This window comes from Strongylocentrotus purpuratus, unplaced genomic scaffold, assembly GCF_000002235.5.
Source record: "Strongylocentrotus purpuratus isolate Spur 01 unplaced genomic scaffold, Spur_5.0 spur5_scaffold_18, whole genome shotgun sequence".
Lineage (NCBI taxonomy): Eukaryota > Metazoa > Echinodermata > Echinoidea > Camarodonta > Strongylocentrotidae > Strongylocentrotus > Strongylocentrotus purpuratus.
This window is the reverse complement of record NW_022145603.1, coordinates 23,416,108-23,432,779: the sequence shown is the minus strand read 5'-3', so window position 1 is coordinate 23,432,779 and position 16,672 is coordinate 23,416,108. Positions and strand designations below refer to the sequence as shown.

Here is a 16,672-nt window from a genome sequence, read left to right as displayed (position 1 = left end):
TCGCAGTGTAACGTCTCCAATTGCATTTTTCCATCATGTATGAGCTTAGCATGCTTCAGCAGCAGCGGCCATCGGCGAGGCAACCAGGTACTCAGCCGGGACCTCGGGGGACTAGACGTGTCAAGAGTCGCACGGGCCCACCTAGCCTCAATCTGCTAAGTACATTCGAGACTTGTTGTTAGCGGCACAGTTTCTGATTTTGATCGACATTTTTTTCGAGCTTGGACAGAAAAGGGGTAAAAAAAATATGGAAGCGATCATGAACCTGCCAGCAACAATATCCATCAGTACAGCAGTGTCTGTGTGTAGTTGTGTGCCCCCTTCACATTAATTTTGGAACTGCCTTATGAAAATATTGGTTGTCTAATTAGATAAGATTTGAGCAACGTACATTTCATAGAGAAAACTGGGGAGGTGGAGGGGGAAGGGGAGACCAGGAGAAAGCAGCGAAAAGAGAGAATTTGGCAGATAGGTAGATGGAAATATAGATAGATAGATAATAGATAGAGGGAGTGAGTAATGGAGTGAAGTGAATAGAGAGAGAAAGAGAGAGAGAGGGGTATATAAATTTGGGGCGATAGAGAGAGAAAGAGTGGGGGTGGCCAAGTCGGAAAGAGAGGAAGAAGATAGATAGATAGAAATGTGATGATTTTCGGACTACAAATAGGTGGATATTTCAATTTCGCGATCAAATTAGATAAGTCCTATCTATATGATATGAAATTAAATTAATAGATACCAACTATGATTGAAAACTTACCGTAGAGGGAAAGAGAGGAAAAAGAAAGTGTTTTTTCCCCTTTATTCTATTTTCTTTATTCTATTTTCGAAGTCATCCTGCCGCCCTTTCTTATACTTATAGGCCCATAAAAACGACGTGAGGGTGGATTTTTCCTGTACTGTCAATGCCATGTATTTCAGCCCTGAAATTATTCTCATTTTTCTCAGGGGGAGGGGGAGAGGGCAAATTGCCCTTTGTCAAGTCACCCATCCATGCAGTGACCATTCCTTCGCGATCTTAAAGGTATGTCCCATTTGCAGCCAACATAAAATTCTGTAGAACTTTGCAGGAAAGACTTGCCCTCTACTTTTGAAAATCGGGACAGCCAGGTTTTGAGTTATGGCCCTCATCAAGTTGTCGTCACCTAAAATCTATTAGTATTCTCAGCCTTGGCCATGGACCATGCATGGTATGCCATGTTTCTCGTGACCTCTGCTTTAAAGCTCTCAGTTAGGAGATCCAAATGCACTAGCTTCATTACATATACTCGTGACGTAGATATACAGGGGTATAGAGCACGAACCCCCTCCCCTCCCTGCACCACCGATTGACGAAAGGGGGGGGGGGTGAAAACACGGTCGGAAAGACTTTCAAAAATCAACTTACTTAAAGGTAATACAAAGTTTTGGTATATGGGGTCATGAATTTGGTTAAAATGAACATATTATTGGAAGCTTATGCGATCATACAATATTCAGTGATCGTTGTCGCAGTTGAAATCGAGTCTAAAGTTATGAAATTGTAAATAATAAACTCTTTATGTTGTATAGCTCCCTCTCAAGGTCAAGATATTAATTAACTTTAAAAACGATGTTTTTCAATAACCTTTATATGCGACATCTATCGAAATGTGCGAACATTCCAATAACATTTAAAAGACGATCGCAACGATTTTCGAAAAATCAAGGGTAATTTCAATACCCTATCGGACATCAGAAATATAAGGGCATACATATTTAAATACATATATATAGTCAGAGTTCCCATCATCTGGTAGTTGGTAGCAAGCATACTGATACTAATATACGTTTCATCATGATTTAATTGTGTTTATATATACCCCTGGATATTAAAGGAAATACGAATGAATATAATGAATATCGTGGCTAACCGCGCTCGCATTGCTCGAAGCTATTTCGAATAACCATGATCAAAATTATTTCATATAATTGAATAAATATTAATGCTTTCGTTGGTTACTGTCATTGAATACCAATTTGAAATGATTTGTGGTAATATCTTTCACCTCTCATGTAATAAGAACCTAATTGGACAATTTCTGGTCAAATTTTAAACTCCCGGTTCAACGAGATGCGCATTTCGCTGCACTTTTTGATTGAGAAAGTACATTGGGGTGAATACAGTATTATGTACAGTAGTATATTCAATATTTTAGGCCCCCCCTTTTTTTTTACTCGCGAGCATAATGCTCCCGCGGAGTGTAATGGGACTTTCCTTGTGTACCGTTCATTATCATTATAATGTAATTTGATGTATTATATTGTGCCTTCTAATGCTCATCTCCTTTCTAATGCGTATATCTCTTCATATTCTTCTTCTCAACCCCACATGCAGCTCATCATGTTGTATTATTTGCCGTACACCCGATCTCTCACTTATTTTTTGGCATTGTCTACTCTTTGTATTATGACCGTGTTCTCCTGGCTTGTCCCATTCTCGTCTCTGTTGGCATCCCCCTTTCCCCCCTACTTTCCTTATTTTGTAGTTCCTCTTGTAGTTACGGACTCATTATTCCTAAGTATCATTATTTTGAAGTGTCCCCACTTGTACAAGGATTGCCTTTTAGTAATTTAATGGACCCCTCTGTTTCCAATATGTATTCGTCATTATTGTTTTAAATGTTTATAATTGATCTGTAATGTTTTGTTGGAAAGATAAATAAATTGAAATTGAAATTGAATTGAATTTATTATTGGTTCTTCAATGTATGCACCAATGGAAGAAGAATTTCCGTTGAGGATATAATGATGGTACAATATTGAACTAGCCCTGTACTATGCTCCCAGTATCATGCTTTTGAGTAAATATCTAAAGAATGTTGACTAATTCAACGGATATGTAGCATTGGATTGCTAGGAAGGCATTTTTCAAGAAATATGTCGCCTCAGTGAAAATATCAGCCTAAGGGGCTAAACCGAAAGACTGTGACAGAAATGTATCGACTGATCGAAAAATGAGAAACTTGAGTGGCGCTGAAAGATTATATGACAGAAAATATGCATACCGTTGTATTTCAACCCCCCCTTTTTTGTTGTTGTAAAGAACGGCCTAGAGGAATATGTAGGCTAGTCCCAAGATGGCGTATCAAAGGGGCGGGGTGGGGTAGGGCGGAATCCTTTCCAGTCGAGGAAGCGGGGGGGGGGGGGGGGTGATGTATATTCCACGACACCTCTATGTGAGCTTTATTAGGTTGTACCCATCTTGGACAATTTGTAATCGACCTTCACTCATAATATAAGATGGAAATGGAAATGATCGAGCCATTACGGACCATGAATTATGACCCATTCCACCAGCTCGACCCTTGACTTTGAACTTTGACCTCGGCGCACAGGGGTCAAACGATGCCAAGAGAAAATGAGGTGGTGATGGGTCGATGAAGAGTGTTGAATTTCGGAAAAGAGAGCTCTTCAGATTCCTCTTGTTTTAAAATGGGGCTTCTCTCCGATAGATACTGTAAATCTTAATATAGCTAGGCCTCTCTATCGTGTGTTGATAATGCAATGGTTATTGTATAAGCCTAAGTTGATCATTGGCTGATCCGGAGGGGAAAGCGGACGGTATAGGGAGGGCCGAGGGGCACCTTCCCCCAGAAAAAGAACCCATTGTAGCAGTCCTTAATACAATCTGAGTATGCAAAAATGATATAGGCTTATCTATTAGCTGACTGCTCGGCTTTCTACCAAATTAGTTTCGTTGATGATCATAATATTTTAATCGTTTGAATAATGCGTAATTTGGGTTTGATTCAGTTATTTTTTCTGTTATTATTACTTGAAATAATCTTTTTTTTTAAGGTCTCTTCTTCTAAACAATAGTTTCCTAAATAACATATCTCATTATAAGGGCTCACGTCACCTTTAAAGATTATTCAAGCCGTAAAGCCTTCCATGTGGTGATTGCATTTGTAGGGGCGGGTTCAAGATTTTTGTGAAATAAAAAATAGGGGCGCAATCCCAAAAATTCTCACAATCACAGAATGATATTCAAATTTTTTCTTTCTTCTCTCTCACTCTCTCTTTCTTTTTTGGGTCGAAAATTGAAATGAGAGGGGCACAATTTGTATGTCGCAGGCCCACCCAAAGTATGCCGATGAAATTTTAAACGGAGGGGAGGGGGCACAGGCAGGAGGTGCCCCTTCTAAATCAACCGTTCAATGCTGATTCGTTAGAGAGGCATTTCTGAAACGTTTTGGATCGCGCTCTGACGACTAGCTCATCTCTCGTCAAAGAATGGCCTCGTTTGTATGTCTGTCCATCTCGAACATGTTGAAATCATCTATGGGGTATAGAGAACGATTTCCCTCGGGCACCTCTCCGCCATCAACCCCGTCACTCACCCATTAAAGGTAGCTGCCGGGTCCCATTAGGTATAAGATTTTGCGAACGAATATTTCCCTGGACAAGGGGGCAATTTACCCCTTCTGACAGATTGAAAAAAATGCAAATCATTTTTTGTACTAGTGCTTAGCAAGTTAGAAAATCCTTTGTAAGGTTGAGTACTGGGGAGAGGTGAAAAATAATTTGTGAGCATTACTCATTCTTATTATGCAAGTGTGGAAGAACATCAGTTAAGACATGTTCCTTGAAAAGCATGGCTCTTCAAATGCCTTCATATTCTAAATATGCATGTAACATCGTAAAAATCGGGGGCCGGCTTTTTACGCCACGTGTTCGTGTAGTCCCATATACATCTTTCTGTGCAAGTTTTTGTAACTTTACCAAGACTTGGCCAAATTTCTTATCATTTTGATGATTCCAGAACCTTCCAATACACACAAATTCTTATATGCTAGATGATCAACCTTTTCTGGTCGGTTCCACACCTTTTCTTTCACAATGCAATCGCATGATCAGAACTCAACTTCATCTTTAAATACGCATGTATTTTAGACATCATGACGATGCCCCTTCGGCCCCGCAAAACCAGGGCCTTCAAAGAATGTTTTCTTCACATGTGATCACAGTAAGATATTTTGCCCCCCCCCCCTCCTTCCTATGCGGCCAAGGTCTGGATACGCCACTGTACCTCTATATCCCTACGGCACGACTTGTACGTACCCCCCCCCCCCACTCTGAAACGAAAATGACATGCCTGTATATCGCTGTACATTGTTATAGTACATTAACAACCCAATTATGTCCCCCCCCCCCCTCCATTTTGCGGAAATTTCGAAATCTTGTGCCCTTTTACAAGTTCAAGTATTAATAGATGGCAAATGCTTTTCGAAAAAAGTCCACCTAAATTATTTTTTCTTTATACGCGTGGACATGATGCATTAGGTAATTCGAACGTGATTTCTACGGGATATGTGTGAAAGGTTATTGAAATTGCCCTCGAATAGATTTTTCAAAAGTCGATCTATGTAATCGTGTCATATCCGCCATTGTGTATCAGGGAAAATAATTTATCTTAAGATTAAAGCTATTTTGTAAAGGAATATTATATTTATTTTAGAAAATGGCTTCCATAATTTGCCTATTGTGTAAAATGCAGGAATTTGGTAATTTTGGTTCAGTCATTTTAACAAATCTAAATGTAAAACGCAATCATAATCGTGTATGTTTAGACTTAGAGTGAAAGGCTGTTTATGCAAAACGTATGTATTTTAAACCGCAATGAGGCGCAATGGTTCAGTAGAAGAGCAGTGGTCTTGTAACCATAACCGAGAAGTCCAGGGTTCGAAACCAAGTCGATGCGTTAGTGCCCTTTACCCTCATTACCAAGTCTCTCGCTGGCGGTCCCCTGGTTGTTGTCGGGTAAAAACCAACCAACCAACTAACCAACCAATCAATTTCACATAGTTCGGATCAAGAAAACTACAGAATAAAGAATAGGGAGAGAGCTACGCCCCTTGTCCACTGGCTACGCCATCAAGAAGTTACCCTCTTCTGTAAATCCAGTCATATTTCACTTCTCTGCCATTCACCCCTCACCCATCCATCAAGCACCCTCTCTAGCACACACTCAGACTACATAATGGCCGACTTGTCTTTCTTGCCCCAAGGGACTAAGGAACAAGAGCAAATCTCTCTCTGCCTCTCTCTCTCTCTCTCTCTCTCCCTCTGTCTCTCTCTGTCTCTTTATATTTCTATTCTTCTAGCTCTCCACCTTCTCCCTCTCTCTCTCTTTCTCTCTCTCTCTCTGTCTTTCCTGTCTCTCTCTCTCTCTCTCTCTCTCTCTCTTCCTCAGCCTCTGTGCCCCCCCTCTCTCTCTCTCTCTGTCTTTTATCTCTCTTTTTCGCTCTCTCTTTGTCTCTCTGTCTGTCTCTCTCTCTGTCTGTCTCTTTACATTCTATTTTTCTGTCTCTGTCTCTCTCCCTCTCCCCTCTGTCTCTGTCTCTGTCTCTCTCTCTGTCTTTCTCTTTACATTCTCTTTACATCCTATTTCTCTGTCTCTCTCCCTCTGTATCTCTCTCTGTCTCTTTATATTTCTATTCTTCTATCTCTCCACCTTCTCCCTATCTCTCTCTCTCTCTCTCTCCCTCACCTCTTTTCTCTCCATCGTTCGCGCCATAATATTTTTCCTTTGATCCTCGGGGAGAACCAACAAATTCCCTCAAAAGAGAAAAGAAAATCACAAGACAATGTCCGTTTTCATGCATCTCTGAATACGATGAAAGGATTTCTTTATAAGCCTTCTGAGCCGCTGCCGAATATATACAGCGGTTCATTTCCATACTCTTGGGGCATTTTGAAAGCCATAATCCGGCCTACATATTTTCTGTCACGCTTTCAACGTGAACAAGTCACTCCTGGTAAATTTCGTCATAAAATTTGTGGGATAATGAGGATGATTTTGATGCGAAACTTCTGTTCGCTGGAGATCCCGAAGTCATAAAATAAAAATGTCTCCCCCACGGTCTTTAGCAGGGCTGCATCAATAGTGGATCAAATTGTTATTTTACCGTGACCATGGGCGAGGGGCACAAAACCTTTTTTGTTGAACAAAATGTGACAATCTCGCTATCTGTGAAAACAGTTTTTAGAAAAAGACAAGAAAAAAATAGGGAAACAGGTAAGAAAGAAAGAAAAAGAAAACAAATAGGAAGAAGAATAGAAATCATTATCGGATTGCGCAGCCGAGAGGCTCTTTGTTATTCCGATATACAAATACGCCATTATACTTCTTGGTGTTTCTTGATTTTAAGAAGTTGATATTCATTATCTAAGAAGCTGCAAATTTTAACAAAATGTGTTTCATTTATCATTTTCAGCTATCGAAATGGACAACAAAGTCATCATATTCGCGTGTCTTTTCGCTGCTCTCATCTTCGCCCCCTTAACTACATCCACCGTGTCGACGTTAGACTCATGCCCAGACCACTGCTACTGTTTTGTCGTGTCTCGCAACGCACCTCCGCCGACCGCACTCCTGTCAAGTTATATTCAAGCAAACGACTGGGAAGAAGGAAGCAAGGCTATAGCTTGCTGGGGGCGGAAGGACATTCCCCAACCGATTTCACGAGGTTAAAACAGACTTCAGTTAGAACGACATGATCACAAAGAATTTCGAAAAATGACCCCACAGCAATTTCGAAAACATTGCCCTTCACAGTCATATTTAAATGTGCGAACATAATAATTGCACTGAAATATTACGCTATCTAAACATGATTTCTTAGGGCATTGAAATTGCCCTCGGATTGCCCGCTCAAAAGTCTTTGAAATCGTGATCAACGTTATATAATGCTTTTTTCCAAGGAATTCAACTTCTTCGAACTGTTAAACTGATAAGGGTGTTATGAAGAGTTATTTTTCAAACTCTCAAATTAAACTTCGAGTTGGTAAAAGATCAAACGGTAGTGGGAATGAGTGGAAATTGCTCACACTTGATAGTGCCCTATATAGGCATTAGTCAAACAGACAAAATAATGGGCAAATACGGAAAAAATATAGGCAAAATGATTGTTAAATTTCGTTGAAAATAGAGGAGGAAAAACAGGTTCAGATTAAATAAGATGAAACGAGTTGGATATTTTACAAACAGGGCCTTCGATGTGAATCAGATAGATTTCAAAGAGTGATTTTTTTCTCTCTCTCTTTCTCGATCTCTTTCTCTCTCTTTCAAAGATATCAAGTACTTGATGCTGATAGGGAGTCAGAAGCCGAAGCGGCGAAGACAGAAAGATGTGCGGCTCGGTCATCGGCCACGGAGCCTGAGAGGCAGTCTGAGCATGCGACGGCCCCGGACCTACATCATTCCAGACCCGACACCTGTCCGTCGACGGAACATCCGTTCAGTCCCACAGGGCGCCCTCAGTGGTCTTCGAGAGATCATCCAGATTGACCTTCACGGAAACAAAATCATGGAGCTTAGTCCCACCACGTTCCAGGGTTTGTCTAACCTCGTGGTTCTCAACTTGAACGAGAATCGCATTAAGTCTCTGCATACGGACCTCTTGCATGATGCACATGCGTTGAGGACTTTCCTAGTGTCTGGGAACTTTCTGCGCTCTTTGCCAGAGTCCATTTTCCGCAATAACCGTCAAATTGAGAGACTGGACCTTAGCGATAACATCCTGTGGAGTATTGCTGAGGACTGTTTTCAGCCACTGGATGCGCTGAAGTTTTTGAATCTCTCGTACAATCGCGTGAATGAAAAGAATCAGATGATCTTCACTGGATTGTCTCAATTGACGGAGTTGTACTTGCAAAGGAATAAGTTCACCCGAATAGACCCGACCCTGTTCTTAAGCAACACGCAACTGAAGAAAATTGATCTGAGTTTCAACCGGATCAAGACGATTGCGCCGAATGCGTTTCAGAACCAACGCCTTTTGGAGTTTCTAGATTTATCCGGGAACTCATTGACGTCTCTGAACAGTTTGGCATTCCAAGGAGCCAATGCTCTGAGGACGCTCGACCTGTCTTCCAACAGCGTGAACGAAATCATGGACGACGTGTTTACCAACTTGGCCAATCTCACAAAATTAAACCTGAAGGGCAATATGTTGCCAAACATCACAGCTGACACATTCGGCGATATCCCGAGTTTATCTTATCTCACACTAACCGACAATAATATTTCCCGAATCTCGTCAAACTCTTTGGCTGGTCTTGTGGGTTTAGAGTTCCTTGATCTGTCCGGGAACAGTCTCAGGCATCTTCAGGCTGGGGCATTGCAAGGCCTTGCGGCATTAATGGAGCTCAACCTTGCAGACAACAAGCTCTATATCGTTGAACCCGAGGCGCTGAAAACGACACAATTCTCCTTTATGTCTCAGCTGACATGGCTAAACTTACAGGGAAACCAACTTATAGAGCTGCAGAGGGGTGTCTTCCGTGGTGCCCCAAGCTTAAGAGTTCTGACCCTTTCTAGAAACAAGATCTTGCGCATCGTACCTGATGCCTTCAGCGGATTCAACCGACTCCACCGCCTGATGATGAGTGACAACAACCTCAGAAGATTACCCGATGGTATCTTCCGGCTTCTGAGGACCCTCGAAATGCTTGATCTGCGGAACAACAGCCTCACCGAGATCTCGGACAAAGCCTTCCAAGGACTCACTGCCCTAAGCAACCTCAACCTTGCGGAGAACAAACTAACCAATGACAAGATGAAATGGTTGAAAAATATTCGGCCGGTCCAAACCCTGAACCTTAACAATAACCAGTTCAGCCAGATGTCTTCAGGGGACTTCGAGGTTGCAGGGAATCTGCGCTATCTGTATCTATCCAACAATAACCTGACCAAAGTCTCTGTCAGGAATGATTCTCGTCTCTACCTCTACAACCTCACTCTGTCCAATAACCGTCTGACGGAGCTCATGGACTTCTCACCGCATATTTTGCCAGGGAGGGTGTTGGACTTGGCTGGCAATCCCTGGAACTGCAATTGCCGATTCGTCCGTTTCTTTACCGACATGACCCGGAGGAACGGTATCAGATTGGACAAGGAGTACCAGACCAGGTGCAAGACGCCACGGCCGCTGGACGGTGTAAAGGTCAGTCATATATTTTTAATTACCTCCTTCGGGGTTTTCCTTTCTGTCGAGACATCCCACCAGCTTAAGAGACCAATGATGGTATAATTATGTTAAACCCTCAGAAAAGTTTTTTTGGAAGGCCTGCGAGACCAACATGTTGGTATTGTGGGCCGTCGGTCTCGTGAGTCCTCTGATAAAGTTTCAGAAAGTCCCTGAGAACGACATTTTCGGTCTCAGGGGAGATCGGTCTCGTAGGCTATAGCCCTCTCCTTGATATAAAATTTCTTTATTTCGTAAGAACAGATTTGATCTATAGGTTTAAGTTAGGATGCTGTGATTCTTAAACGGTTACAAAAGATTTTTTTCGCAGTGCAGTATCTAAGATTGGCGATGAAATGAATGTTTATCATCCGGCCGTCATTTCAAAAAATATTTCTTTGGGACTTCATGTATAAGTTCTTGTTCATTTTATGACCTCGTTAGTCTTCTTTTCCTTCTTCTTCCTATTCTTCTTCTTCTTCTTCTTTCCTTCTCTGCCTCCTTCCCTTTGCGTTGTTGTTGTTGTTGTTGGTTCTTCTTCTTCTTCTTCTTCTTCTTTCCTTCTCTGCCTCCTTCCCTTTGCGTTGTTGTTGTTGTTGTTGGTTCTTCTTCTTCTTCTTTTCTTCTTCTTTTCTTCTTCTTCTTCTTCTTCTTCTTCTTCTTCTTCTTCTTCTCCTCCTCCTTCTTCTCTTCTTCTTCTTCTTCTTCTTTCCTTCTCTTCCTCCTTCCCTTTGCGTTGTTCTTTCCATGTCGTTATTGTTATCCTGAATCCCATAATTACCCTTACTTAATTTTCCTCTACCATTTACAGATAATGGATCTTATTCGATCTGATGTTCCATGCAGAGGGGATGATCTTGTCGACGTACCAGCGATTGCCGATGCTACCTCTCCAAGTCCGACTTCAGTCCACGCCCCTTCAATTCCTAACTACATGGCATTAGATAGGTAAATTGCCACCTAGAATGCAAAAGTGAAATTGAACTCTGGCATAAAGTTTGGCACAATCACCCCCCCCCCTTCACTTAAAGCCCAACTCTCATCCCTTAAGAATGAAAACTTTCCACTTGAGTCGTGTAATTCTGTCGTAACGTGTTATATCTTCAATTCAATATAAAATGATTTTTCTTTTATCAACAACAAGAAGAAACACAAAAAAAAAGAAAGAAAGAACGAAAAAAGAACGGGTAAAGAAGAAGGAGAAGAAGAAAATCCCCTGGATGGCGGAAATCATTCACTCCAAAGTTAGGGGTAATAAAACAATACTGTCATGTATAGATCGCAAGGGGGCGCTAAACCAGAATGGGACGCATGAAAGATAAGCCACTATGGATCCAATCCAACGTCAGGTTTCGTATCACTTGGGTTTGAAAATCGGGAGCGGTACTCGAAAGGTGTGTGTTTATGGGTGTGTGTTGTGGGGGGGGGGGGGGGGGGGTAGTAAGCTGGTGGCAAGGAAAACAAATGTGATAGTTGAAGCTTTTGCGAGGGAGTAGCTCCAGCTTTGGATTGGGAAGAGGGTCTGGCCCTAAAGCCTTTGCGCTCGTGTGGGTCATTATCTAGCCTGTTTGAAGTTGAACTTTGAACGTTGCATTTTCGATGTGACTACATGGGCTTGTGTATGAATTAACTTGGCTCCTGGTGGGAGTATGCAGGATGAGGGGTACGTTTTCTCTCTGGTTCTTAATGAATTCCTGGGATATAATGTCAGACTGGAACCAGCAACCTTGACAACTTGGCCAGTATGTATTCACACTTTTGTACTCTATTCTATACCAAGCAGAGCATAGGGGCGTTCCGGCGGCCAGCTTCGAACTTTTTTCATGGCGTCTTGGGAATTGAAATTATGAAGACCCTCTCGACCATAATTATTTTTGTCTAAAACAAGATGGCAAACACTCTCAATTAGTTAATGCTAATACAATTTCGATAGTTTTGAAGCTATGCATCACCTTTTGATTAATTTTGTGTGAACATGTCCACATTAAATATTGTTAAATCTGAACATGATTATATTCTGTAGGCAATAGAAAACGGCATTAAAATTGAAATTGAGTTGATTTTATGATGAAGTCTTTATGATCATGTTCTAAATTAGGAGAAAATAGTTTTGATATACCTTTTGCTTTTGTTTTTTCACCAGATTGCGCTGGTCATGGGTAGTTCTTATCTGGGATTCGGCCACGGACACCCCGATTTGCAACGGTGCCTTGGTGTCACCAAGCTTTGTCCTCACTTCATACCAATGCCTCGCGCGAATCACCAAGATCGAGTCCTATCTGCACCTCGTATCAAGATGCTCACGACCGCTTGATGGTGACTGTCCGGACAAGGTTTGGACAGCGCCCTCTAATCTGGAGATAAAGGTTTCTGCTGGACAAGGCACACTGCCGAAGTTCAACGTGGTTGCAGAAACTTACCGCGTTCTGCGAATCCACAGGGTGTTGCCGGATGCAACCCCTGACGGCCCCGCTCCGGTTCTCCTGCAAATATCACCTTCGGTTGATCTGCAAGGACCTGCGTCGGTCATCGATATCCTGGAGGAGACACCAACGTTTGGAAACCTAGATGGCAAGCGTGTCCTAGCATCAGGGTGGTGGATTGATCGCTCAAAGGCACCGGATGTGGTAGGACGGCAGAAGCGACGTCACTACCGGTTGACGTCATTACAGTGCGGGTCGCCCAATGAGGTCCACCAGCCCTATCTCTGCGGACATCTAGAGCAAGATCTCGAAGACTACAAGGGCTGGGACAGTCTGGGGGCACCAGTGACGATAAGGGAACGCAACCAATGGAAAATCGTTGGCATCCTGGTGAAAAATGAGGATGGTGTGGGCTTTATCAAAGACGTTAGACAGGACAGGGATAAGATTAATCAGATTATTGCCGAAAGGTCTCCTTTGGAACACGTGACACACCCTTACTAGTTCTGCCAAAGACTTTATACATACAGTCCTGAACATTTGATTTTTTTACTTGTCAACGAAATTCATGTAAATATTGTTGCGTATTTAAATCCAAAATGTATGTGAAGCATGGAAAGACGTAGCTGGTAGGTTTGTTTAGTCCTCCCCCACCTTTAGACGTCATCATCTAAAAAAAAATCAAAAAAAATCTACTTTTTCATCTATATAATCATGGTGTATATAGAAATAGAATAAAATTACCGTTGATATGGTATGTTATGTATTTTAACTTTGTTTAATTTCGTCGGTATTTGTTACCTATAAATTGTAAAAGACCTTTAATGAAAACAGTTTTGATACTGAGAGAGTTACCCTGTTTATAAATAAAACGAATACATAAATAAATGAATAAATACAAAGTTTATATCACTCTCTCTCTCTCTCTCTCTCTGTATCCAACCCTTTTCTCTTAATCATGGCTATTATGCCTATCTCCAGGCACGTGCCCCCCAATTTTTTTTTCCAGGATCGGCTGAACTATGTTAGACCCCCCTTTTTTTTTTTTTACCTCGATCGATTACCCCCCCCCCCCCAAACATCAAACCCTGGCTATACGTGCCTGCCTATCTCAATCTATCTATCTATCTATCTATCTATCTATCAATCTACCTATCTTTATCTATATATCTATCTATCTAATACAATGTATCTATTTACATTCATATATTCAACTCTTTTTTTCTCTCATTCTACACTATTTTCTTCCCAGAGAAAGGCAAGTATTTGTATTAGTGCGTATGACAAACGAACGTAGAAAATAATCATACAGGTGTATTAATTTTCTGTTATTGAATTGAACGATAATAATTTCTTAATTATTTAGAATACGATTTGTATTTTTAATGTTACCTCTTAAAATATATTGATGCACAGCTCAACAAGTAATTATGAAACTTCACTCTCGTCGTTTTTCATTTAGTTGTTTGTGTGTTTGTTTATTTGTTTTGTTTGTTCTTGATTAAATGGTGTTTCTTGTCATTGTTTGCTGCATCTCGAAGAATTTACTGTACAGTAAAAGACCTGTTTGCTATAGCATACTCAATTTTAGGGATGTTTCTTTCCTGGGGACCTAGTTACAAGTTATTCCATTAACCTGTTATTAATGAATGAACTATATTAAATTTGGACTCCAGTCTGCATAGGTTACTTGTTGCTATGTCGGACAAGCCTCGGTCAAGTTCCTTCTCTAAGGTTACCGATAAGAAACATTGTTTAAAAAGTATGCATTAAATTTGAATACGTTAGTTAACAGGTCTATTGGTCATGATTTTCATACTACCATGCTAAATGATAGTCATGATGAACAACCAAACTAGAAATTTTGCCAACAATTTATTTTCCACTCAAATACATCAAACGCCTTAGGCCTACTCACTGTTTGTATTATTTCGTTAATATGGGTTCGATGTACAACAAGCCACAAAACTCTCGGATGCATCGGTATTCAAATTCAAATAGATAGGGGGGGGGGGGAATTGGGTTAAAATATGTCATTTCAATGTCATTTATAAAGGTAGGAATTTGTTATGATTTGGATGCTAAGATTTCCAGTAGAGCTTTTTAAAAGTCATCAAATGTGTATACCCGCTGAAAAATAATAATAAAAATAAAAAAACGTTAATGATAAATAGATTACATACAAAACGTTTTGATTTCGAGGGGTGACACCCGTACGTCATTCTCCAAAGGCGATGTCTATGAAGACAGTTTGCGAGTGATTGTAATCTTTTGCCTGTCTTGGTTACGTAATAAATGTCATATCAATCTGCAGTTTAATTAGTTAAAGAATTAGTAGATTTGCTTAAGTTCTTAATAAGGTGGTGTCACACAGAGGCCACAAATCCGGATTTTAGTTATCCGGATTTTAGTTATCCTCTTAATTGCTGTCTGTTATCAATAATTATCCCATTAAAAATCCTCTAACGAAGCAAGAAAATTCTCCCTTGAAAGGATTTTTCAAGGAATTTTTCAAGAGATTTGTCTGTGTGACACCGCCTATATAGTGTGAAAATACACAGATAGAAAACGAAACCACGACTCTTCCCCCGTCGTTCTGGTTGTTGGAACATACTCAAATAAAGGTACTATAATTAAACATCTATTAAAACACAAAGATACCCCAGAAATATTAACCAAAAACTATCAGCGCTATTTAATATTAAATACAACATTTTACGTTGTACCCCCTCCCTCCTCTCCCAGCCCCTCTGTCGATTTCTCTCATGGTCCCTCTATTCATCACCATACATGACTTGTAATGCAATTAATTATCTCTATCTAATATTATCATTTTGCTCATCTCTTATTTTTCCCTTTCGTTACCATGCCACATTTCCACCGTATACGCAGGAGGGGGGAGGGGGTGGTTATCAACCCCCTCCATCGTCCTGTGTCCTCTCCCTCCCCTCTCTCTCTCTCTCCCTCTTCCCCTCTCGTTCTCTCCCCACCCTCTGATTTTCTTTTCCTTGTTGAATCGGGGGGGGGGGGGGGTAAACCGCTAGACGCATTATTATTTTTTTTTAAATTATTGACATGTACATATTCGCTTCAAATTAGAGTCAAACTTTTGAACAACTACTTGGTCAGTAGAAATTTGGAAGTGTAAAATAATGTGTCATGAGTGTGTCTTGTACTAATCATGGAAACTAAGTGTAAAATGAAAGGACAAAAATACAAAAGAACAAGTAAATATTGCATGTTATTGCGTTTAATTTCGTGTAGGCCCAAGGCCCTATATAGGCTAATTCAAATAAATAAATATATAAACAAACAAAATTAATCAATTAATGAATAGATATACAATGAACGAAGGACAGAAAGAAAGAAAGAGAGAAATATTGTGAGAAAAAAATGAAAAGAGCAAGAAAGACAGAAGGAAAAGAAAGAACGAGAGATCAGAGAGAGTGGGAGAGAGAGAGCGAGAGAGAGAAAAGTGAAAGAGGATGAGAGAAGAAGAAGACAACAATATGAGTATGGATTAAGTTTCAACTTTAAATCATGTAGAACATTGTTCTCCAGCCAGGAATATCAATGAAGTGCAGGCGCGCCGGAAGCAGTTTGGGATTGGGGGGGGGGGGGGGGGGGGGGGCAAACATTCCAGGGGGCTCACATTCCAGGGGCAGTGACGTAATGAGAAAAAAAAGTTCGGAAGGGGGGGGGGCAGACGAAAAATCTGCATCACCACCAGTCTTACACGTTACATGCAGGTCCCGCGGAACGTTTTTCAAAGTGGAGTATTATCGATCAGGTAGAGCGTAAATTGGCGTGGGGTCCAGGGCATGAGCCTCGGCAGGGGGTTAAGGGGCTGAGCCCCCGGAAGCTCAGGGGTTTTAGGTATTTAATTACGGTTAGATGAGCATCCAGGGGCCCTCTGTAAGGCAATTGACATGTTCCAATGGGGGGGGGGGGGGGAGAGCCCCCAGAAGCTCAGAGGTTTTAGGTATTTAATTACGGTCAGATGAGCATCCAGGGGCCCGCCTTAGGGCCCTTGGTGGGGTCCAGGGGGCAGAGCCCCCGGAAGCTCAGGGGTTTTAGGTATTTAATTAAGGTCAGATGAGCATCCAGGGGGCCGCCTTAGGGCCCTTGGTGGGGTCCAGGGGGCAGAGCCCCCGGAAGCTCAGGGGATTTAGGTATTTAATTAAGGTCAGATGAGCATCCAGGGGGCCGCCTTAGGGCCCTTGGTGGGGTCCAGGGGCAAAGCCCCGGAAGCTCAGGGGT

General features: G+C 41.4%; 1 protein-coding gene across 1 annotated transcript; it reads left to right on the top strand.

Moving 5' to 3' along the window:
* The first annotated feature begins 7,247 nt into the window (after positions 1 to 7,247).
* Positions 7,248 to 13,408, top strand: LOC100892941 (insulin-like growth factor-binding protein complex acid labile subunit). Its single transcript, XM_030989516.1, has 4 exons — positions 7,248 to 7,490; positions 8,095 to 9,968; positions 10,801 to 10,937; positions 12,133 to 13,408. The coding sequence occupies exons 2-4, from the start codon at positions 8,109 to 8,111 to the stop codon at positions 12,914 to 12,916; spliced, it is 2,781 nt and encodes a 926-aa protein (XP_030845376.1). The 5' UTR covers positions 7,248 to 7,490; positions 8,095 to 8,108; the 3' UTR covers positions 12,917 to 13,408.
* Positions 13,409 to 16,672: the final 3,264 nt, after the last annotated feature.

Coding starts and splice junctions, on each gene's coding strand:
- LOC100892941 (XM_030989516.1), top strand. CDS start 8,109: ATGCTGATAGGGAGTCAGAAGCCGAAGCGGCGAAGACAGAAAGATGTG. Junction 9,969..10,800: donor GGCCGCTGGACGGTGTAAAG/GTCAGTCATATA, acceptor TACCATTTACAG/ATAATGGATCTTATTCGATC. Junction 10,938..12,132: donor AACTACATGGCATTAGATAG/GTAAATTGCCAC, acceptor TTTTTTCACCAG/ATTGCGCTGGTCATGGGTAG.